Source organism: Gymnoscopelus braueri, assembly GCF_963280865.1.
Source record: "Gymnoscopelus braueri genome assembly, chromosome: 20".
Classification (NCBI taxonomy): Eukaryota; Metazoa; Chordata; class Actinopteri; order Myctophiformes; family Myctophidae; genus Gymnoscopelus; species Gymnoscopelus braueri.
The window spans coordinates 18,151,166-18,176,661 of record NC_137622.1 but is presented as its reverse complement, the minus strand read 5'-3'; the positions used below and the strand labels follow the sequence as shown (position 1 = coordinate 18,176,661).

Sequence of the window (25,496 nt, the reverse complement as noted above, 5' to 3'; positions counted from 1 at the left end):
CCTCTACTTCACTTTATGTTGGGCTGCATACCTGCACGCACTAACGCTCCTGCATTCTCCGACTTGACACACACACAAAACGCATAAAAGGTTACACACGCGCGTGCACACGTGCGCACACACACACACACACACACACACACACACACACAGACACAGACACACACACACAGACACACACACACACACACACACACACACACACACACACACAGCTATTCTAGGAATTAGAGAGAGACTAATAATGACTGAGGTGCAAATCCTCATTGGTTCTGACTGATGGCCAACCTGCAACTACCCGATAATGTGCTCAAGTGTGCACATCAGTGTGTGTGTGAATGTGTTCCTGCACTTCTATCCTTGAGGATAAAATCATTGGAAGTACAAATGCGTATGTGTGTGTGCTTGTCCCATTTGCCTGTGTAATGCCAAGTAGTCGCTGACTCAGTAGAACAGCAGTATTAAGCCTCTAGAGGGGAGGCAGAGTGCTGTATACATCACCGTGGTGAAGTCCACACAGAGTTGACTAAGCACAGTCAGCCTGCCACTAAAATACTCCCACTGCATGACGGAGTGTTATACAGGCTAGATGCCAGAGCGCAGCGACTGGACTGCTGAATGGACAAGTTAACCGTGAACTGCGTTTAAGTAACACCAAAATGACAACCTCTGCTATACTGCATACAGTACATATATATGCAATTACCTGCAGAGTCTCACAGAGTCATGTGCAAGCGGCTGTGGAATGTGGAGACACTATCAAATAAGTAAGTAAGAAGTAATTAGCCTTGGGAACAAATGGTTTCTGAGCCATGTGGCCCATAGGTGGACGTGATGCTAGTATGTTGCAGGGCCTTACCCCAAATCTAACCCTTGATGCAAAGTGCCAAGCAGTGACCATTATTGTAGTAGTCTTTGGTATGAATGGGCTGGGAATTGAGCCCCCAACCTCAAGGCGGACACTCTAACCACAAGGTCACTGAGGTGATTAAAATACATCAAATGACAAATGATACTATATGTATCTGCTATAGAAATGACAACTTACGCACAGTAGAGTTACCATGTGTTAGGCAAACCCCTAACCCTACAACCTGGCCAATGCTCCAAGTGTCCTAGACTCTTCTCCGTTCTGGCTCCCAAGTTGTGGAATGAACTCACTCCTCAACTGGACTGCAGACTCACTCATCTTCCACCGCAGTCTCCACCTAACCCCCTAGCTCTATTTTACAGTTGCACTGTATGTTATTTAGATAGATGTATGCTGTCCACAGATGCTAAATATGTTATTCCGACATGCTCGTTTTTATGTCCACAGTCTAGCTGTCCTAGTTACTTTGTAGCACATACTGTACATGTTTTAGCACTCCATTCACTCGACCACCAACGCTTTGCACTAAGTCACTCTCGATAAGAACGACTACACATACGGCCACATACAGTACTAGCCTTCTATAAAAAGCAATAACTCATATCCAATGACAACCTTTTCTACAGAGTTATCTCCAGAGCTCCCCAAGAGCTACTGTACCAACAGTACTTTAAATAATACCACATTAAATTACAAGGCAAAGTCAACCACTACTACGTGGTATGCTGCCATTTTCAAATAAACAATAGCATCTGTGCTTCTATGAGGCTGCATGGTTTAAATGTAATACTTAACACTGTATTCTGGACAAGGCCCAAGAGCCACTCAGTATGTCATGTACTGTATATCTATTGTATATTTAATCCACAGCACATAGTACCGGAGTTATCTTTTTGTGCAGGGCCACTTCACATCCATTCCCTCCACAATGAACCTGTTTCAGCACATTTTCAGATTTTTATGGCTTAAGAACTACGCAGTGGGGGGAGAGCAAGGAGAGTTGGGAGACAGGAGATGATTATAAAACTGATACAGCAAGTTGGATTCAAAGCCATGTCATTGTGAGCACAGAACAGGCCTTGTGCCTCTATGGTCACTGAGCCAGTCAGGACACACCATATGTCAGATACAGTGGCCTAGCTTGACTTACAGCAGTGAAGGTCGACACATCAGGAACGTTTTTTTTGTGAGATTAATTCACCTGAAAATATATATTTTTTTCAAAGTGTTTGTTTGTGTCCTGAGTACACCTACACAATATTACGCAGCGACTAAGTGATGCAATCATCCTGTATGAAGGAGGCATCAACTAAAACTATATGATTAATAGTATGATGCGAAATATTCGCCAATGCATTTTCGGACCATTTATTCGTCACGCTACCGGTGTACAAAGATCTTGATTGAAGTCTTTTTCATTTCAAGGAACCCCAGTTGCATTAAGACAGGGGTTCTCAGCCTAACTATCAATCATTTAGCCGGGGACCCTCCTGGAACCCCACACCGTACGTTGAGAACCAGTGACTCACATCACTGGAACAAAATGTTGAAAGAGGGATTGGGATGAAATCTGCAAATGTATAGATTAATAATGAAACAGAATACATATAAACATGTACTACACATGCACATGTCAGCGAATGCACGCACACACCATACACATGTGTGTGCGGAATTTCAAAAATAAATAACTAAATACAATAAACTGCTGATTTAAGTTTAAGAAATGATTTAATAATAAATCATGAAATCTGTTTTTAAATGAATAAAAGTGGATTTACCGATCCTCTCTACTGCACAGCGGGGAAGCCCTAGGCAAGCAATATATTAGCTATGAAACAGATCAATAAGAGTAGAAATATTGCTGCTCTTGCAATCATTTTTTTCAATTTTTTGTATTACCATATCTGTGATGAGAACAGCCACTGTGACTAAAAGTCAGATAATGACATAATTGATCGTTTGCCACCGCAGTTGACATAATCAATAACTCCCCACTAAAATATGTCATTTCTTTCAAAGAAATAAGGGTCGCTGCAAGCTGAGAACGCTGCCAGCTAATTACATTTTGATGGAATGCTTAATTCTTCTGCTCAAAGTCCATACACAAATAGCGCAGATATGATCAGAGAGCACCACTAAAAGCCGGATCTATGGCGTCTGACAGAATGGTCTTTGTCTCAGCTAGTGCCATCTGTGACCTCAGCCTCTGCTGTAGCTCCAGGATTCCAGGCACAGTTCAGAGAATTGTGTGTTGAGTTGTGTACAGTAGGTGCTATTTTGCAGTGAGATTTCTCCAATTTGGCACATTCAAATGTTACACGTTTACCAGTGATAGAATATAATCTTCTCACATGGTTTGAAAAGAAACCAACTCGGAAGCGTGTTCTCAAGGAGCAGCAGATCAGGAACGCGTGATTTACAACCGCTCACTGCATCATCATCATGCATGCACACATGGTGAATTCTGGAATGTCTTCACCAGAGGATTGTGGAGGGGTTTCTCCTCTCACGAAGAGGCCTAGCTCGAGGCAGGGTGCATCAACATCACACTGACCACCGGTAGTGTGGTGAGGAAAGGCCACTGAATTGAAACTGAATCCCTGTGACAAACACTGACAAATGAGCACATCTAATCATTTTGGCATAACGTACTTATCTAAAAAGGAATTACCTTTCTGTTCTCGTTCTCTCGATCTGATAATGGTTCCCTTTCCTGCATTTCCTGTGGATGTGTCACACCTCCTGAACCCACTCCTGTTGTCCTCCCCTCCACCTGCTTTGCAGCTGACGCTTGTACGCAGTGACGTACATACAGATAGATGCATACAGACATATGCCTGCTGATTGTGCCCGCCGCCGCTGGCCCTGCTTGTGACAGCTAGTCCCAGAATGCTAATGAGGATGAAAGGAGTTTGTAGCTCCTATAAGCTGCTCTGGAGCACCTGAAAGAGGCTTGAGGGAGCAGACTCATTCGATTACTGCATTCAGAGCCTAGATTCGCCTCCTGGGAATTATGTATTTAGCTCAGCAACGTTAATCCTGAGAGCAGGGAAATATTATTACGGTGTGTCAATGATTATTATCGGTCAGTTGGATAATTGCGTTTATGTAATTGTGCTGTGAGGTCCCTGGCATAATTACTATAACAATAACGGCAGCGGTGACGCAGGCCTGACGCAAAGCCCGATTTACTGTATACTTTGCATGACTTATTAATTGTTGTGAGCTTGTAGATCAGCTATTTTTGGACACAACACCGTTGTATGAATTAGGCATTATAGTATTGTTTTTGCTGCATTGTAATCTGTGCTGTTGGCCACGTCACAGTAGGGACATCTACAGCACAGCAATAGCCTTTAAAATTTCAACTGGGATCCAAAAATACGGTGGGTGAATGATGCAGCATAGGAAAAACGCAAACTGATTAATGTTATCTGAAAACATACCAAACATGAATACAAATGTTTCTAATATTTTGCTAGCGGAGCTGTCAGGATGGCTATGTCGGTCCGTTCACGACTTTGGTCCAAAACAACATCTTGAAAACTACTGGCTGAATTGCCATGGAATATTATGTGCACCTTCCAGAACCCCAGATGATGACCCCTACTACCCCAGATGATGACCCCTACTGATTGTGGTGACTCTGTGGCCTTTCCTCTAGCGTCATTATTTGGCCAACATTTCCCCTTGCACACAAGATATCTCAAAAGGACAGTTCACCCAAAAAAAATATTTATTTTCTATCAATTACACATCTCATGAAGCATTGAATTCATGGAGATTTGAATTCAAGGCTCCATGGGGTGAGTAATCGATAGAAATTCATCATTTTGGGGCTGAACTATCCCTTTAATTAGGTGGATTGCAATGAAACTCACTAAGCGCATGCACGCTCCAGGAGGATGACCACTAACGATGTTTGTGACCCAATGGCGTTTTCCCGAGCACAGCGATTCCCAACCATTAATATTAAAACAAATTAATGTAAATGTTTTATTAATGCTTTTTTTTTAAACCCTGAAAGATGAGCTTTCGTTGGGTCCAAGCTGGAACACGATCGGAACACGATCGATTAATTGATCATTAAAATAAACATGCTCTGAATGTAGATAGTTAGGAACCAAATTGACCCTTATGGGTCAATTTGGGTCAAGCTTCTGAGTGTACAACAAAATGGACCGTTAGGTCCATTGATTTTACAATATAAATTGGGGTCCGAGATATAGAACTGCCATTAAATGGGGGTCTGTAGCCTAATGCATGACAAACTGGGAGTCCTTTGAATTAAAATGGTTGAAAATCACAGCTAGAGCCATACAAATCTTCTCTTTATGGGGGGTCCATGGAATATCTTTTCAAATGGGGGTCCGTGGGCTAATAAGTGTCAATTTGGGGGTCCTTGACATGAAAAGGTTTGAGAACCACTGCTCTACATGACCTTGAAGTGTAATTATAAAATGAACTGCAATTCCACCTATAGAGTACCTGAAAAGTCCCTTTACTGTATATCACACTCAAATCCCTCTTTATGGGTCTAAGCTCTGAACAGCATATCATCTCTGTCGGGTGGATGTTCAAAACTGTTACTTCTCAGGATCCAAATATTTGTTTTTGCAAAAGTAGCAGATCTACAATCTCAAAACACGTCGCATCCCGCTGTGTTTCGAGCTTGCAGATCTGCTACTTTTGATACTTTTGTGCGGCGCTGTAGTATGATCACGTAGGGCATTAATTTATGAAGAAACCCAAAAAGTTTAGAATGTTTCTACCCGATAGCAACGTTTATGTAATACAAATTATGGACCATGCCAGAGTGACCTAACGGTTAGAGACCATTCTGTACACAAAAGTACCCTGCAAATGCAAACATATGAGTTAGCAGTGAGTCCTTTAGCACAGTGTTTTTCCAAACTTTTTCATGCCAAGGACCCCTATTTGGCCACGGACCCCCACCTGAAAATATGTTGTGTCAGGGACCCCCAGAAGCAAAGCTTTGAGTTCAAAATGTTTGCCTATAAAAAAAAAGATTTAAAGATTTGCACAACTTTTTGAGATTTTCAAAAATAGCAGATCTACAAGCTTGTATATCTGCTGTTTTTGAATAGCCAAAGTATAAATGGATAAAGTGGTTAAAATGATTGTGACCCTTTATTAACTAATTTTGCTGGGGACCCCTGGTTTAGCAAAACAGTACACAATCAATCTGCTCTTTCACAGCAAACTGCTCACATTCCAATTCAAAACTCCCGACTTTCCTCGACAACGACCTCGATGATTTGACTTGATGATTGACTGACAATTGATTTATTTGACAATTTGGGTTAATATTCTTGTTCGGTATTATGTATACAGAGGGTGATATTGACAATATGAACAGGGCATATGACTGTATATAACACAACATTATTCTGAACAACAAATGCAGCACTTCAAATGAGAGCGAGTCCACAGCTACAAAAAAACATGCATTCAAGCGTGTTAGGACTGTACAACATTTATTTTTCCATAATTCCCGGTACCTTGGCAATTCCCTAAACTTTCCTATCCCTGTTTCTAATCAAATGTCTAGGTTACTTAAGACTTTCCACCTCTTCATTGGAGCCATGTTGGTCACGTTGGACAAGGACATCAGACGCCAAGAATGACACCCCACCACCACCTCCTCCTCCTCTATCACACTGGAGGCTGGAGGTTCTGGCCTATGGCAGATCAGAGTTACTGGTCCATCACCTTATCTGCACCTCTAGCTGTGTGCTGAAGTGGATCGCTCATTTATACAGCACAGTAAGCAGGGCTCCATGTCCCTGGGCTGAGCCTACAACTACTACCAAACACTCCAATTAAACATGAGAGAGAGAGACGTGGATGGATGAGAGGTGGTGAGAGAAACAGAAGGGGGGGGGGGGGGGGTAGAGAGACAGAGAGAGAGAGAGAGAGAGAGAGAGAGACACACAGACAGACAGACACAGAGAGAGAGACTAGTTAACTACCTATCGTTGCTGTCGGCAGAAACCTTGTATGTCCAAAATTGTTACTCTTCAGCAAAAGGAAAAAAATAACCTGTGTTACAAATTACAATGGATCCAATCAATGTTATTAGTCACACGGTCTTGTTAGTACTTTTCATTGGTTCAATATTTATAAAAACCCACAGACAGACCTAACCACTTACTTTAATTTGAAGAAATTTCAAAAGTAGCAATATCAGCCTATCTACCTAAGCTCACAACGCGTCGCAATGTGGCGTGCTATGAGCTTGTACATCGGCCATTTTTGTCACTTTTGTGTGATGCGGTAGTATGACCAAGTAGGGCAAAAAAAACATAAAAAGTAGAAATATGGAGATACTGTAGGAGGTTTCTGCCCGACAGCGACGCTATGTGAATGTGACTGTAACGTAACGTACATGATAGATGGGGAAGAAACAAATCTTTCCTCCATTGAAAGACTGACGGGAGGCAATAAAATGAGGGAAGAGTGTAATGTAATGCAGAGAGGGACCAGTTGTCCATGCCTTGCTTCCCTCAGCGCACAGGGCCAGTGGTGGATGTTGGCATTAAACTGACAGGCGAGCGGGCGGGACATGCTTAATTAAACCCAGCAATGGACAGCAGAGGAAGCAGCATCTGTCAAAAGCCTGTTGGACACGCTTTTCACTGTATGGATTTAAACAAACAAAATCCCCTCCAATAATGAGAGAGAGAGAGAGAGAGAGAGAGAGAGAGAGAGAGAGAGAGAGAGAGAGAGAGAGATAGAAAGAAAGAATTGGGGATGAGAGCAAAAAGCCTTGACAGAAAAATTCCATCAAGAGAGATCAGCTGATCTTAAGTTGGGCCTTTGGCTTCATATGCTTCAAAACGTGGCTGTTGGATGGAAACCATGTACAAAAGCGTTACTTTTCAGGAAATGCTAAAAAAAAAGAAACTGTATTCCAATGGAACCAATGCAGTTATTATTTAGTCACAAGTTCTCGTTAATACTTTTCATTGGTTCCATATTTATAGAACCCACAGACAGATTTAACCACTTAAACTTTCACTTGAAAATATTCATGCGCAGTGAGCTTGTAGATCAGCTCTTCTCTAGGTCTGTCAATTATATGCAAAGAAGCGCCTGATGTTATTTGACCAAATAATATAAACAACAGCCACTGGCCCGCTTCACTACTAGTGACCGACATCTCAAGACCCCAAGCAGTGTTCCTCAGTGTGCTAATTCACTGAAGGCATGTCTCTGAATGGTGAAATGAAAATATCACTTACATATTTCAAAAAGTAGTAACAGATGTGAAGAATAATGGAGGTACTTTTGTGGCCTACTGGCAGTCTGTGCACAAGACTGATTTGGCACTAATCGATCCAGCGGTTTGTGAGATTAGCTCCAGACACATAAGACACACACACACACACACACACACACACACACACACACACACACACACACACACACACACACACACACACACACACACACACACACACACACACACACACACACACACACACACACACACACACACACACACACACACACACACACACACACACACACACACACACACACACACAGACTGTATATAGCAACATCATTTATTTTACTTTTTCACTTTGCAAGTTTTTTTTCACTTTGCAAGTTTTTATTTTGATCATTTCACTATGCAAAACAATATGCTCCATTCGCATAAAACAACAATAATAATAAATAAATATGACATAGTTATGACCAAAAAAGGTATAAGCTGAAGCTAAAATAGCTTATTTTGCCTACCCTTTCAACATGAGTACATACATGACAAGTAAGGAAAACGTTTTAATAAAAATGTGACATTTTCCAGAAAACTTAGGTTGGGATTTAGAGGGCGTTTTTAGAATCGGCCTCAGCAGGTCTTAACGGGTTTGCTGGTTAACTTTTTGCCACGCTCCGGCTCCAGGGATAACCAACCCCAGAATCTGCCCTTGTGCACAAACCCAGAAGAATAAGCAAACTTCACTCGTCCTATCTGCCACCACTAGTAAAGTCACGCCTGAGATGGTGCAAGAACTTCTAGGGGGCATGATTGTTTCTTCTCTCAACATATAGTGAAGCCACAGTAATGAGGAGCTTTGCAGGGGATGCTGGGACGGGACAGTGTGAAGGGAGAGAGGATGGGAAGGCAGACATCAATCACTAGTTAAGCTGGGCCCCTAGCGGAGCTCAGGGACCTATTAGAGTAAAGTGGAGCAGCAGAGGCTCATGGGAGGAGAGAGCGACACTGTGTAATTTTGTGTGAGAGTGCGTATGGGAGAGAAAGCCTCACAGTGTGTCACAGGCAGAGAGAGAGAGAGAGCTGAGAGTGTGGTATGAGTATCTTCTCTATCAAACAGAGGAAAGACATCAGAGAACCTTTACCAAGATGAGCCCTATCCCAATTCTGGACACGTCATAATAGGTGAACATTTGTTGAAAATAGCAGATCTACAAGCTTGTAGATCAGCTATTTTCAGCAAAGAGATTGGGTGTAGAGGGAAAGGGAGGGGGTAAAGTACAGACCTGTGGGGGACCCCGGTCAACAAAGTATATAGCTTATAATTGGTTAAGATTGTCCAGTTTGAGGTTAATGACCTGAGGGGAACCAGGCCTTTCGTGTCCAGGCCACAAGCTTTTGACATGCCCTGTCTGAGAGGCTTATAGGCTGGCAAAATTCACCTTTTTAATTACTGTAAAGACTTTACTTTACAGGCAGGCTTTTGTATACTTAGGATTTGGTGTTTTCTTTTAATCTATTTTATTTTCATTGTAATTGTATTAGTGTTGTGCAAATTTGAAATAACTTTTTAAAATGGCTGTTTTATGCACCTTGTAAAAAACACTTTGACTAACACTAAAACATCTCACTTCTCACATGCTGGATGGCAAACATACTGTGTATGGAGTGCATGTGCAGAGGAATGGGGTACATATGTACTACTGTATACACCACAGAGGAGTGGGGTGCATATGTACTACTGTATACACGGCCTGTACTGTACAGAGGAGTGGGGTGCAGTGGTAGCACTTGGTGGAGCACTCTTTTCTGTTCTTTACTGATCAGCAGAGAGTCACAAGACACAAGCCCTCTCTTTCACCACTATGAATAGAGAACGTCGGAACAGTCAATAGCTCATGAGAAGCAAACAAAGTGGGATTGAGTTGCCGCTAGGCTGGCAACGGTCTCATGACAAAATGAGGCTAAGTTATCTGCCCCTAGCCCTATGCCGTGACCTCAGAGCAGTGATATTTTCACCAATTACCTCCAGTCAAATGACACCGTATCTCATGTCTGACTGATTCCATCCCGGCAGATATGCCCCCAGCGTTGAGTGTTTATTTCTACTAATTAGCAGGATTGACCATGACATGGAGCAGTGGATATGGTCTCTCGATGCAAAATGTGGTGTACAGAGTGTGTTCAGCACGTGTCTGGCCTTGGGAACAACAGCCAAGGTTATTCGGTTCTTATTTACTCTGGGACCAGGGCCCTGTGCTAGCCGTCAACAGTCCTTCATGTTGGTCTCCTGGGAATCCAATCCCCTTTTAAGCCCCTAAAACGCACAACACACGATCCACATTTGTGCAGAGAGATAAACATTTTAAACTGCTGCTCTTTACTTTCAAAAGACAAGACAAATGATGATGTTTTTAGTTTTGTTTGCAAGACATCAGTCGCGGCATTGTTAATTTGTTTCTTTAATTAGATCTGTCAAATCCTTCTGGGGCGGCTCTCTCCATGTGCACATTTTATCGGGATCATAGTGCCATGGCAACCAAACGGAGTGCTGCTAGATCTGATTGGAGGTTTAGAGCCTACTTTATACTTCATCGTACGACAGTTTCGCTCACAGGAAAGTGTCGTAGGGTTGGGACATTGGCTGCAGCAGGAATGAAACGTAGGAACTTGTGGGTTACGGGACAGATCCCTCTGACTACCAGCCAACTCTGTCTCCACCACCGTTCAAGAATTCTCACAGAAATCCCACAGCATCACTGGCTTTCAAATCAATCCAATTTCCTCCAGTTCCGACCAAGCGAGCCCTGGGTTTCCACATGCCAGGCTCTACTGATTGAATCCGGAAGATAGAAGTAATTGATTGGTCCCGACAGTATAATTAGAAACCAGCTCAAACGAAGGTTGACGCTTCAATTAATCGGGCAGATTTAATTCACTGCGTGTGCACCCTTTAGATTTAGTTCCCGTGAGTTGGGAGCTAGGAGGAGCGAGTTTCCAGCTGAGCTGCAGATTCTATCAGAACTTTTGACTTTTTAAACTACTTAAGCAAAGTAGCTTGCTCATTATAAATGATACAACTCAACTGGCTGAAGAAAATTTAATATTTTAATACTGAGATTTGTACTGTATTTTTAGTCACTATTAAACAAAGTGAAATCTAATGTGGGGTCATGGAAGTGCTAATATAGTGCTGATGAGGGGAGGGATCAGGGTTCAAGATAGACCAAATGCTGAGTGAGAAACCTCTTCCTCTAATTGGGCTCACTTCAGTTTTGTCCACATTAATACACTTAAACATTCTTCCAGTTTTAAAGATATTATATATATAATACAATTGTGAAATAATACTCTGTAATGAATGGAATTTTCACTACAATAAAATGTATGGGTATTATTTGTATTTGTATTTGTATACCAGTATGTATGAAAATAATCCATTCTTAAATTGCATTGGTTGCCGTTGGTGGCATTACACGCACATCTGACATTAATTAGTGTTCTATGCTAAAAGAAAACTCCCACAGCGATGTGGTTCTTTAGCTCAGCAAGTAAGGCTAACACTACTACCATGGCTAGTTGTTAGGAAGCTTACAGCTGTAGCTATTTAATTCACACAGCAGTACGCTATGTTAACACTTTGAACCCATTTAGGTGTCATTTTGTTTAGCTCATATGCTGGCATGCTTTGGTAACTCTTGCGGTTTATGTGTCTCACCGATGAAGCCCAGCTGGGAGAACTCCAGAATCATCCACTCCTCTGACGGCTGCTGCAGGGCAAAGTTCTTCATGGTGGTGAAGTAGTTTGGACGCGCCACGATATCGTCCTCCAGCTGAGAAAGACAGAGGGTTGGGGGGTGGGGGAGAGACACGAGCGAGATGGAGGGTTAGACTTTGTCTCAGCTTTATTTCTTCCCTCTAATAGCGGGTGAATTTAATGTGACAATGCCATCATTAAGTTTCATTAAATACTAATAGGTGTAATTTGCAACAATGGGTTTTTGTGATTGCAAACATATGGCTCAAACTGCTCAATAATTGAAAACTCCTGAAGGGTCGTAAACATAAGTCAGAATAAAATACTAGCCACAATGAAAACGTAATGGCCATTTGTATTAGTCCGCCTGTAGACTACACAATGTAGCGGATTATGAGACATTCATAAAAAATAACTGACAAATTCTCATTAGTTATCACGCGGCGGAGGAATCTCAGTCAAATGTGACCTTTCGAGGCTGAGATAGAGGAAAACGTCTGAATCACAGGCCATTGTGCTGAAGATAACCGTGAGGAAATGTGACACCTACTCTCGGCTTCTTTGTGTTTTGTGTGCGCGTGTGCGTGCGGGTGCGTGTGCGAGTGTGTCTTTGTGTGTATGTGTATGCCACTAAACTGATGAGGTGAATAGGGAGAGAATAAACTGTGGCATAATGCTTGTTCTTTCAGTGGCGAATCTCCAACACTGGGCCCACGCAAGCCTGTCACTTCCCATCTCCCCATGCCTTCCTAAGCAGCCCGCTTGCTTGCTGTGGTGTGCTGAGGAGTGGAGACGGGCCTGGATGTGTGTTCAGGAAGCCGCATAGTGGGCAAGGAACTGATATACTGGACAATGACAGATGGCAATTACCCTATCACCATCCGCTTTAGTAGAAAGAGCAACCTTTCACAATCCCAAGTCTGCCTCGTAACATTACATTTTTTTCCCGGTTCAGACCAAAATAGCGTAAGAATGCAGAAGTTTATTTTGGCACCAAATGCCTGTTCAAAAAACCACAGTCAATCTGTTTGTGTGGCCGGGCATCATTTCAACCCCATTCCAAGGCAGGTGTGGACCCCAATCCCTCTGAGCTTTGAAGACACCCCTGCGGTCAAACAGAAACCACGCTGGCATTGAAGTGTTTGGGGCACACATGCATCTACTCAGTTCTAATCATGGATGGAAACCAAGCACACTCTCTTTCCGAAGTCAATGCTATGGCCGACAGCTGCTGCTGCAGATGTGTCAACAACACATCTTCACACAAGATGAGCAGTAGGCCAGCAGGAGAAAGGCAGAAAACAAATGAAAAGCCAATGGTAATGTTTCCCTACGTAACACAACCTGCAGCTGACAGAGTTAACATCTCCTTCAACTTCTGTCTCTGCAGAATCAACGTGAGAGTAATTACCCTATGCTCAGGGGAGCACAAAAAAAACCTTGCTTAAAGTTCAGAGTGAGTGCAGTGCCAAAACACGCAACACGGAATGGTGTTCCTGTCAAAACTCTGTCTCTTGGCCACCCTGGCAGCCAGACACAATGTCAGGGTTATAGCTCAGATCAACATAAATATATACCACTGTTCCTTCCTCCAAAAGTTCAGCTATTTGAAGCCTCTTCCCTGCAGGCCGTTCACAGCAGCCATGCTTAGATACATTATTACAAAACAATATTTCTTCAGAAGTTTGAACATTGTTCACACAGAACGAGGCAAGCAAAAGGGCAGCAGCAGAGCCGCCAGCCCACTTTCCATTGGCTGAACTGGGAGGCGAGAGAAAGGAAACTATTGAATATTATATTCCAACATCTATTGTTGGAACGTTTTTATCAAGAAAAAAAGCTCTTTCACGGAGGGATGTTAAAAGGGCAACATCAATTATCCTGAATGAATAAAAGAGAGGCACACTGACAGACTCCCTTTATGGTAGCTTTTAATGCACCAACGACACATTTTGAACCACAATGTTCTTCATCAGATCAGTATGCATGTCTGGTTAAGAACTGACTATTCGACAATTTAGCACCTAACCTTAGATGAGGTACTGTATAGAGAGGGATGTATGTATAAGGATCCCTGTGTCTACCAAATCCATGGCTCCTCATTTTAAACTCTTCCCACAAAGCAACTGTTTCGATTGCATAAATTAACATTTATTTTATTTATCTATTGTAGAAACACAAAAAAAGATAAAAGGTTAAAGGAGAGAAAGAGACAGGCCATGACATGGCCACGGTACAGGTCAGATTCAGCATCTTAAGCTTAATTTATACTTCTGTCCCTTGCCAATTTGCAGTGAAGTAACTTTATTGCACAACAATGTATATGGGGCTTCAGTCTAATATACTACAGAGTAAATATTTTTTGTAAATTGGGCTTCAGTCCAGAGAGCTGAGTTGGGTTCAATACCTGTACATAGTAGGTCCCTTTGGCTTGGGCGTACATCATTAGGAAACAGTAGTCCAGGTTCTGTTTGGTCCGCCATCTGGAGGGAGAGACGCGGATGAAGAACAGGCATTAATGATTTGACATTTAATTCATGCACGCACACGCGCACACACACACACACACACACACACACACACACACACACACACACACACACACACACACACACACACACACACACACACACACACACACACACACACACACACACACACACACACACACACACACACACAAACAACCCACCCTGCCTTCTTCCTGGCATCCACAGCTTTTTCCACCTACTGTACCTACAATCTCACATGGTTCCATCTTGTGCCATTTTTCCATAAGCTGACCCTATGAGCTAGACAGAGACAGAAGCCAGGTACCGCAAAACACACTCTGAGCTGGACTGTGGCAGAAGCCAGGTACCTTGACGCAGATGAACACATGTTCTGGATAGAGGCAGCGAGCAGCCAAGGTACAGTACCTAAAAACAGCTCAAATTGTGTTCTGGACCCACGCAGAAACCGCAGTACCTGTTGAATTCTGGATCGAAGCAGCAGCCAGGTACCTCAACACAGCTCAACACGTGTTCTGGACCGAGGCAGCAACCAGGCATCTCAACGTATCTCAACACGTGTTCTGGACAATGACAGCAACCAGCAATGCAGCTCAACACATGGTCTGGACCTAGGCTGAAACCGCAGTACCTGTCAAATTCAGGACCGAGGCAGAAGCCAGGTACAGTACCTCAAAGCATCTAAACACATGTTGTGGACCGAGGCAGCAGCCAGGTACCTCAACACAGCTCAACACGTGTTCTGAATCAACAATCATTCCAGAGAGTGTGGGTCACCCCACCGTAATGAAGGTCTATACTACAAACAGTCCCTGTGCATGCATCACACCGTGTATGGGTTTGTATGTGTGCGTGCAGTATGCGTTTGAGTGTGTGTATGTGTGCACTGTATGTATGTGTGGTGTGTGTGTGTGTGTGTGTGTGTGTGTGTGTGTGTGTGTGTGTGTGTGTGTGTGTGTGTGTGTGTGTGTGTGTGTGTGTGTGTCTGTTTGTGTGTATGCCCGCACATTTTAAGCCCCTTGCTTAAGAGCCCTTTATGTCTCTGGAGGGAGAGAACTCAGACCAGCTGGTGTTGGATCAGTTGAGGTTCTGGTTCCAATCAGACGGAGAACTGTCTTTGTCATCGGATATCGATGAGATTTTCTCAAACAACACAAGTTACTGTGTGGAGGCCAGCGACAGACTGCAGCATACAGTGTAGGAAATGAGGAATCAACAGTGTAAAAACAAAGCTCCTGGGAAATACGCAGGGAAAATAAGTAGTAGAATTAATTGTAGAGTCACAGTGTATCATTCTCAAATGAAGTGACTTTCGCTCCTTTAAAACAAGGGTTTTTCATGGGACCATCTCATGAATGTGGCAACAAAAAAGAAAAACTGAAAGAAAATCCCTACATTACATACTCAAACCATGTGGGCAAAAACAAAGGCCCCTGTAAAGATATCCATTTTCCTCCCTGGCTGCTATGTTGTCATCAAACATAAGAAGGTCTACAGTAAATGGACTTACGTACCCAGGAAAAATGTCTCCTCTTTCTTACTTTCACACCAACACACATTTAGGACATCTACAGCACAATTACTACAGAAAGTCATTCACAGTTTAATCTGTACAAAATAATTCCTTCATATACAGAGAGCTATTGCCGCCAGATATAGAGCGATTCATTGAGCCCTGGGAATAAAACATGCGTGCAATACATGAACACGGAGCGTTCCTGTTTTTCCAGACCCAGCAGTGCTTAGAGAGGATCAGTGACTTGAGCGCAGATTCTAAACATAAAATGAGATGACAGCACTGGGAAACAAAGCCCTGATTACTGCAGCCACATGGGAACGGCAATGAGACGCGTGTGCCTCCAACACAACTCCTCTGGTTTTCGTCCTGCAGTAAACACGACGACCCTCGGGCTGGAGCTAAAATATTTGTGTGCCCGTTCACGTCTGCTACTGAAACAATAGCGTGCTAATTCCTCAGTGCGTGGAATGCAACTAGGTGATTACAACAACATTTCTCATTTCAGACGTTTACCTCACACACCCACAACATGCGGACCGGAAGCAAACTACAGTTTAACCAACATAATCCCCAAATACCACAAAACAATTAGGGGATGAATGAATTGAAAGCACTGAATTTCTGTCTACATATTGGGTTAACCAAACATGGTGAGCCCGCTGTACAGCAAACGCAAACATGAGGTTCAATATTTGCTCTGGGCTTAATAGGTACATCACCCTAGCAAAGTGAGGCTGCCCCAGGCTGATAGGCTTTCTCATCTGGAAACAGGAAAACATAAAAGTAAGCATGTTCTATTGACCCTGCAAGGATTCTGCTGGTACGATGTTTCAAGCAGGAGAAGAACATGTGATGGACAACATCGGGTGATAATAATAGTCCTGGGGCCATCATGTCTGTGTGAGGTCACATCAACAAAAGAGACATTCTAACTTCATCTCACCACATGTACATTAATCTGTGCTTAAAGGGGATTTTACGACGCGGCATCACTATGCTTTTATACAACCGCAGGGTATGAAAAACAATTCCACTACAAAATAGAGAGGCAGCTTTCCAGACAGAACGAGGCTTTTATAGGAAAGTGCTCAGAGTTTACACAGAGCAATCCTTGTCTTCGCCTTGATCACCACTCACAACATATTTTCCAGCAGCAGACGGTTTTAGAGGAATGGGATTTTGTGCGTCAGAGAGGCCAGAGGTACTGCAGCAGCAGTGCTTAGCTGACAGCACGAGGTGCTATCTAATACGAAACGGATACCCAGAGAAGACTTAAAAACCTCAATATATGCAAGCTGCCATGGGTGCCTTAAGGTGTATTCAGGCTAGATTTTATTTAAGGCATTTAGCAGACACTCTTTTCCAGAGTGGCTTACTAAGTGTAAGGTCAGAGTATGTAGCCAAGGAAGTGGAGTAGTAAGAGCATAAGCATAATGTCGCAGTCAGGCAGAAACCTTTATTATAGTGTGGCTTATAGCTTGTAGCTTATAGATCCACTATTTCCGCAATTTAGAAAATTTCTGAACCAGAAAACATTTTCACCTATAAAGACATACACAAACACAATCTGTGTTGGGCAGAGAGGAAAGAAAGAGTATTTGTTTGATTTGTGTGTTCATGGGTTGTTGTTTTAGTTTTTTACTTTGTGTATGTTGTTTTGTATTCAAAATGATTATTTTCCAATATTTAACCAACGAAAGGTATTAACAAGAGCTTGTGACTAACTAATAATTCCAGCAGGGGGTTTTCAGTTGCTGTGGGCAGGAATGGCCGGTCAAAGAAATAATAATAATGTGTGTCCCGCATGTCCCGCAATAACCCATATGGAGCGGACCTGAAGAAACCTGCAACAGTGTGAGTGGAGCACTGATGCAGCACGGAGGAGCACAGAATGGAGTCAACAAACAAGGTTGAAAAGAAGATCAAAGCGGGCAAATACAATACAAAAGCAAAGCAAGGAGGCAGGCGATTTCTCAATTGTTGCTGAACTGGAGGAGGAGAACGTAATTTTGAAACGTTGTTACCGAGAGGTATATCGATCTATTCATGAATAACCTACTGCCAAGCACACTGTGTTGCTGTCCATGGTGCTGTAATGGCCGTCTCGCTCTCTCAATCTGTGTCTCAAGTTCTGGATTGCAGCTTTAAGTTCTACAAAGTAACTAGGATATAGCAGGTAAACATCAAACCTAGTCTAAATAACATATTTGGTATGTGTGGATAGGGGAAAAAAAATGCATACTGTACATCTGTGTAAATAACATAGTACGATAGTGGGTGAGGTAGAGTCTGAAGAGGTGAGTTTTCAGACTGCGGCAGAAAGTGGGAAGTGAGTTTGCAGTCCTGACACACACTCACACACTCAAATGAACGTGCCAAACTTTAATCAAAAATACTAGACAAGACCCACACACACACCCACCCCCACCCCCACACCCACACCCACACACACACACACACACACACACACACGCACACTCAAATGAACGCGGCAAAGTTTAATGAGAAATAGTAGACAAGACCTTTTCAGACAAGCCATAAACCCATATCACCATGTTAAGGTTACGCGTAACCAATAAAAGTGTAGCGTCCACTTACGACTGCACACCAGGCCATCGGAGTGTAGATTTAGCTATTCCCTTGTCTTGTAGAAAACAGGTGTTGAATTTAGCATGGCGGTTAAGTTTTATGAGTTCACCCTGGGGTATGCACGGGGACGAGTGGTTAGTATGCAGGGTCATGGTCCCAGTGCTCATTCAAGTGTACTTCATCTCTGGCTGAAAGGGAACATTAGACTGTCGCCATGGCAATAGAAGCTTTCTGGGTACCCTCCTGCAAAAACAGGGCGTTTGTGTGTGTTTGTGTGTGTGTGTGTGTGTGTGTGTGTGTGTGTGTGTGTGTGTGTGTGTGTGTGTGTGTGTGTGTGTGTGTGTGTGTGTGTGTGTGTGTGGTGAATACATACTGTATGAACAGATGGAGAAACACACACTTAATGGGAGCTTGTAGATCTGCTATTCTTGTGTTCATGAAGCTTTTCTCTCTAAAAAAAAACAAACAGATTCCATCCAACCATTCTGCCCTGTTCACTTGTCAATTTGTTTTTAAAGATGTCAACGCAGGCAAATATTGGGAGTTGACCTATGATTCACACGTTATAAGTAAAAGTGACGTGGTGTAGCGCCACCATGAGTAGGGCTTTAGGGCTGAAACTATTAATCGAATAATTGATTAATAAATCGACTGAAAACTAACCAAATAATAATATGTTTTATAATTGAATAAATGGCTTGGAATCATGTAAATATTTTGAACACGGTATTTATAAATTCACCAAAATGCCTGTCTGTTCCATTTTATAATGTGATACGCTATGTTTTTGACTACTGAGTAAACATAAGCAATAAATGTTTGGGGGGGAACAGCAGTATTTACTTTCATCAGGACAAAATCAGCTTAATTTCTCCTGCTGTCCACAGATGTACATTTTGGGGGAGGTACAGTTAAGTGTATACACAAGAACACGGGAGACTTAGGAGGAAATCAAATAAAAACCAACGAGGTTTGTGAAAATGAAACAACATTACAGGTTCATTAATTCCATACTGTACCTCCATAAAATCTGGCCATGTAGGCCGAAAATAGCCATTCTACAAGTCTGCAACTCGTTGTGAGCTGTATATGCGATTTTTGGTGTACTTTCACCAGGGCACAACTAATATAAGCATAAATCAGGCTTTACATATTTCACCCGCTTTTCCATAACATGTCATTTACTGTATCTATCCTGTATTGTGGGGGGTTCAGGAAGTAACCAATGTCTTGTGAGCTCTTTTTTTATGAGATGATATCAAAATACCAACTAAATGCCCTTTTCTTAAAAATTGCAGATCAATGTTAAAGAAATGTCAAAAATTTCATAAATATGGAGATACAAGGTTTCTGACACTCCCAAAACATATGCCAGTGATTAGTTTCCCGGGAACCACACTGTCTCCAACATTTAGCACCGCCAATGTGTTTTCTTCTTTGGTGTAATAAAGAAACAAATAAAACACCCAAACTCCCGTCAGAAATGAGAGTTAGTGCATTTCCACTGGAATTGATATACACATCAAGCCAATCCTTATTTGATATAGTGTGGTGTAGTGTGGGATTTCTTTCAATAAGGCCTTTATAAATCTAGTGACAGTACCCTTATTCATTTTGGTAGATTCCAATAAATATTCTCTCTCTAGGAGATCATGCATTCGTCCCTGTCTGTACGAGTCTTGAGTTCCTGTCTGTCTGTCTGTCTGGTTTATAGCAGAGTGGTGTAATAGAGAGAGTGGAGTCAACTCCATTCACTCCAACGTGAGTGTAATTTTTCAACAAGGCAATTTGCGTATCACAGAGACTCTTTTCAGCTCCGGGACTTTAGCACCAAACACTAGCAGCGCAATAGAGCTGCAGCACAACATCGTTCATGATGCACTTTTAAAAGGTAAGACGCTTAAAGAATCATTTTTCATTTTATCAGCACATCTGAATCAAGTTGTGTAGCCTACTGACGTCTAGTTGCTGGACCTGCCATAAGGGTAAAGTATTATTTTATTCGTTTAAATGGAACATGTTCAATTTCAATTAGCTATCCGTGTTTAAAATGGGGAGGTATATGACTGCGTCCTGCATGTTATAGCAGGTGATTTAATTTCATGGAATATTAACATCATAGCACTACCACTAAAACCTACTACTGTAACTACTGTTACCATTAATGGTTTGCTCATCATTTGTTTGCACATCAGTTATTATAGACAAAGTCAGGTCATTTGTCTTTATTATGTAAGTTTACTGAACCTGGTTGATGTACAATTTACCATCTAGATGTAGCCTAACTGCTACTATAAGAATATAGGGAGATCATAGCAGAGAATGGTTAATTTACTGTTATTCGGCGCATATAAACTCTTTGGGGAACAGATCGGCCTAGAGCATTTGATAAAACTGCTGCTGGTGATGTAACATTTACAGCATCAGAGTGAATATAAGAAACTGTAACTAAATTATGCACTGTTCTAAACATAAATAGCATTTTAGTTTCACCGAGGTTATAGGTCATCAGCGCAACACCAGCACAACACTGATGATAACCACACATTCAAGTCATACTCGGACATAATAGTACACAATATTGCTCTAATTACATTTATGTAAGTAGAAGACATGGCGCTGTTATTTTTTATATTCAACATATGATATCACTTAAAAACAGAAATATTACTATAATTATTAAGAGTTCATACAAGCAGTATAATTATACCTGGTGGGAATAGCATCTACTCTCAGCCTAGTCTTGCTCTTTCTAGTCTTGACAAACTGGTCTTCCTCAAAATGTGCCTTCCTTACGTTTATTTCCCACACACAAAAACCCACTGTAAATAGTGTACTGTACAGTACTGTAAATACCCTCATAGTGGTTGAACGGACAGTATTATGGAACACTATATTTACTAGGTAAGTATATATGTATACACTCATTACATATCTAAAAGACAGCTTTATACAAATGCATATCAATCACATCAGTAACTGATACCACTTGTCATAATTATATTGTTCAATATCAGCAGCAAAAGCAGTGTCACAACGTATTAAGTTCTATAACTTAAGTTGGAGAACAATAATCACACCTGCATGTCCCAAAGCAATTTCCCAACCAAGTATATTCCTCCCTCTCAAACACACACCTTAACCACAGGGGGATTCAATGGAGCCTGAAGATTCCCTGCAATGGAGCCAGCAACCTCACCCTGGCCTGCGCCCCGAGTCTCAACTGCCGTTCTTCCCTGTTCCTTATTTTTAATAAAACCAAACATTAAGCTTCCCAACGGTATAACCCTTTTCAACAAGTGCATGTTTGACGTTAAGTTCGACCAAAACTTTGAACCCCTATGCTACCTAGTACCTGTACAGGTAATCAGTGACTGGAACACGTATGTGAATATGTGAACAAACTAATTTGAACAACATTAGAGGTGCACTCTGTACATTTTATGTCCTACACAAGATTGTAACCCGGGTCCCCCGCGCAAGTGCTGACATTTTTTACTATTGAGCTAAGAGAGCGCACCTTCTTACTTCAGGGGAGAAATTGAATTTTTGGCAGGTGTACACTTTTGGCCAAGTGTACACCTGCAACCACACGTAACTTCCACTTTATTCTTCTTATTCCTCGTCTTTGTATTGGTATTGTTTGTGTTGGAGCGCCTCAGTGCGGCTGCAGAGTTCATGTGCAACCTCTTCCAGAGAGAGATAGAGACACTAGAAACTCTGCTGGAGACACAAAACAAACTGTGTAGACTTGGCCCTTTGAAATAAAATGTATTTTGGCCCTAAAAATAATAAAATAATTAGTCACCAATTAGATTCGACTAAACAAATCCTTAGTCGTGGACAGGCCTACTTAGCGGTTAAGGTTTGCAATGGGCGTTTGTAGTATTAAAAAAAGCTTAAATGATAACCCAAAACAAATAAAAAACTGTCCTCTTTCATCTGCACGCCTTCTCTTGTCAAACCACATGGCTCTTTTCCCTCTCTCTTCCTCCTTGCCGTTTTGATGTGGTTTGCCTGTTTACCTGTCGGGTCTCCGTCTTCATGCATTATGAAGCACAGAGTCCTGCAACCAGCAACAAGACCAGACCTTTATCCCTCACTGAGCGGCACTCTCATCCCCTGACAGCTTGAGGAGGAATGAAAACCGAGCCAGAGGAAAGTAGAAAAGCCTGAACAAAAGAGAGACGACATGCCAAGCCCGAGTGGACGACATGACTGGGATGCAAATACTGGAGGAAGAGAGAAAGTTTTAAGCCAGTTTAGCTTCAAGTTTCTTTATAAGAGTTAGACATAAAGAAACAAACACACACACACAAATATTGGATAGGGATTAGAATCCCCTCTGATTTTAAAAGCTTCCTTCTGCAGCCTGATTTATGAAATATTAGCATATTTTCCAAAAAATCTTGAATTGAATACAGACAACTCTGTTATTATTGTTTCAATATAGAGAGGCCAATGGGAACCTGCTGGTCTGTTCTCCTCTCTACATTTGATCTTCTAAGAGGAAATATACAATTATACAAACCTTTCTACAAGCACTTGGGTAAGAACCAGCAAGGCATCATCCAACCCCTTGACACAACCCGAAACAGATCACTCTGAACCCCAGACTCATCAAGACAACAATCACCATCGCATTTTAAAATATACATGAACCTTTTTTGATTATTTAAAATATATATTATGCTGATATGAATGTGGTTGAGGTAAGCAAAGATTATGAAAACAGTACACAAACTATTGTTTTTGCGAGGAACAAGCCATTTCGTGCTTGCGACAATTGGCCTCTCTAGTGTTTCCATGGAAACTACCAAGTTGAAAACATGGCAGAATGGGCAATACAGAGCCACCCCACAAGTTGATAGAAGCCAAATGTTTTCGCTGTTATACTTCAGGTTCGGTGCCTAGGTTCTATAAAATGGAAGTCAATAGAAAATTATTTATCCAATTTCTGCAGTAGCAAGGGGCAGAGAGGGGTTTAACCGTCTCCCTCTGCATAGGAGTATGGGCCCCAAACATACGGCAACCACACTGCAGCTAAAACACCATCTAGCCAGCCATCATTTAGCTTAAAGGGGGCACGCCTAAATCTAACACACCCATTATTCATTTGATTAGCTTCAGGTGCATTCCTTACGTCATTGTACTAAGTTCAGCACCTGCCACGTTTTAAACCTTTTGTACTGTAGTTTGTAACCTGTACAGGAAAACAAACTACAAAATCGGAATAGAGTTTCATTCCCCTTTAACAGAACCCCCCACCTCCCTCCAAACAACCCCACGTCTGCTGGCTGATCAATAAAGAGCGACGTCTCATTCTCCCGTTGTCCATACTGAGGAGCCACGCTGACAAATGACAGAGGCAGGAGGAGGGGCAGCAGGGGGTGGAGTGCGCAGGGTGACGAGGACATGGCTCGCAGGGCTGAATCGATCAAAGGCGGCTGTGATTTAGAGAAGCCCAAACCTGCTGGCTTTAATCTTTACAGCGGAAGTACGTGTGTATGTGATTTGTGTGAAATGAGTGGCCCCGACTGAGACACTGTGTTTCTGTGTGTGTGCGTGTGCGTGTGTGTGTGTGTGTGTGCGCGCGTGCGTGCGTGTATGAGATCACTAGACTTCTACCACTGTCACAAAGGTTCAAGGATAATGACTTCAAAAGGAGATTGTACAGTTCACTACCTTTTCTGTTTCTTTCGTGGGGACAGACAGCAGACCTCGACACAGAGGGAGCACTCTTGCAGGATTTGAAGCTATATGCCAGCAGGAGCATGCTTGATTCCGGATGCAATTATCTTAACCACTGCATCATCCACGGACACAGATCAGCGCCATTCTACCACAGACAAAAGGTTTGGCGCCCAGTGACACACGTCTATTGACAAAATGAACACAGGGACGGTATTGAACACTGAGCCGGGAGGCAGGGAGAGACAAGGAGCTTCTCCACCTGACCCTCATTATCACCCTCTGCTAATATATTCACTCTTGTTTGTCAGGGGGTGGGGAGCGGAAGCTCAAGGCAGGAATTCTGAAAAGAGTAAACAGATTGATATGCTAAGTGCAGGATTCATATCAAACAGCACTGGAGGAGCACAGACGTGGATAGAGAAGAGGTTCTTTTTACTGCCCATGTAGTTTCAAGGACAATAAAACAGAGTTGGTTGCAAATTTATTGTCTCCGCCAGGCCGAAAGGCATGGCGAGAGAGTATGTTTTACTCCCTGTCCGTCCGTCCGTCCGTCCGTCCGTCCGTCCGTGTGTGCGTGTGTCCTGTCCGTGTGTTAGCAGCTAATCTCTGGCACCGTTGGCCCGGTCGCTGCGAAACTGTGCACACACACTCCCTGGATGCCAATTCAGAACCTCTGCCTCAAATTTCACATGGGCCTGTTATAGCGCTGCCTGGAGGCCGATTTGTGCAAAACCCATTTTTGGGCGGTGAAACCGCCCCTATATGTGAGGTTTGGACATTGCACCCCCCCAACCCTGCGCTGTGATTGGCCACCAGTGTACCCCCCTAACCCTGCACTGTGATTGGCCAATCACAGTCTATTCAGGACTGTGATTGGCTAGTGAAACATGACACATGTGCATAGCCCTAAAAATAGGACTATGCACTTAAAAAAAACACATTTATGGTTTTATTTTTATTAAAAAAAAAAAACACACACATTTATGTTTTTTTTAGGGGTGTACAATGGCTGGTCCACAATATTACTTTTCTTTAAGTGAACTTCCATCACTGTGATGACCACTGTGACCACACCGCCCACTTCACACTGGGTGTGATTTTTTTACATTACTCCTACAGATTTTATCCAAACGTCATGCAAATCGGTACACAGTATCTCTATAGTCATGTGATCAACACGGATCTGTCCGATTTCCCATATTCCATCCTCATTGGCTAAGGTTCGCTTAAAAAATTTGCAGGATTGGTCCGTTTTGAACAAAATGCCTCAAATCATGAACAATGTCAATAGTTACTTTACAGGGCCA

At 42.4% G+C, this 25,496-nt stretch overlaps 1 protein-coding gene across 1 annotated transcript in view; it reads right to left on the bottom strand.

Moving 5' to 3' along the window:
• The window catches only part of mgat4b (alpha-1,3-mannosyl-glycoprotein 4-beta-N-acetylglucosaminyltransferase B), a 146,647-nt gene that overhangs the window by 17,629 nt on the left and 103,522 nt on the right, over positions 1-25,496 (bottom strand). The window contains 2 exon segments of the mRNA XM_080416885.1: positions 11,839-11,953; positions 14,285-14,360. Coding sequence (XP_080273011.1) covers positions 11,839-11,953; positions 14,285-14,360 — 191 coding nt within the window.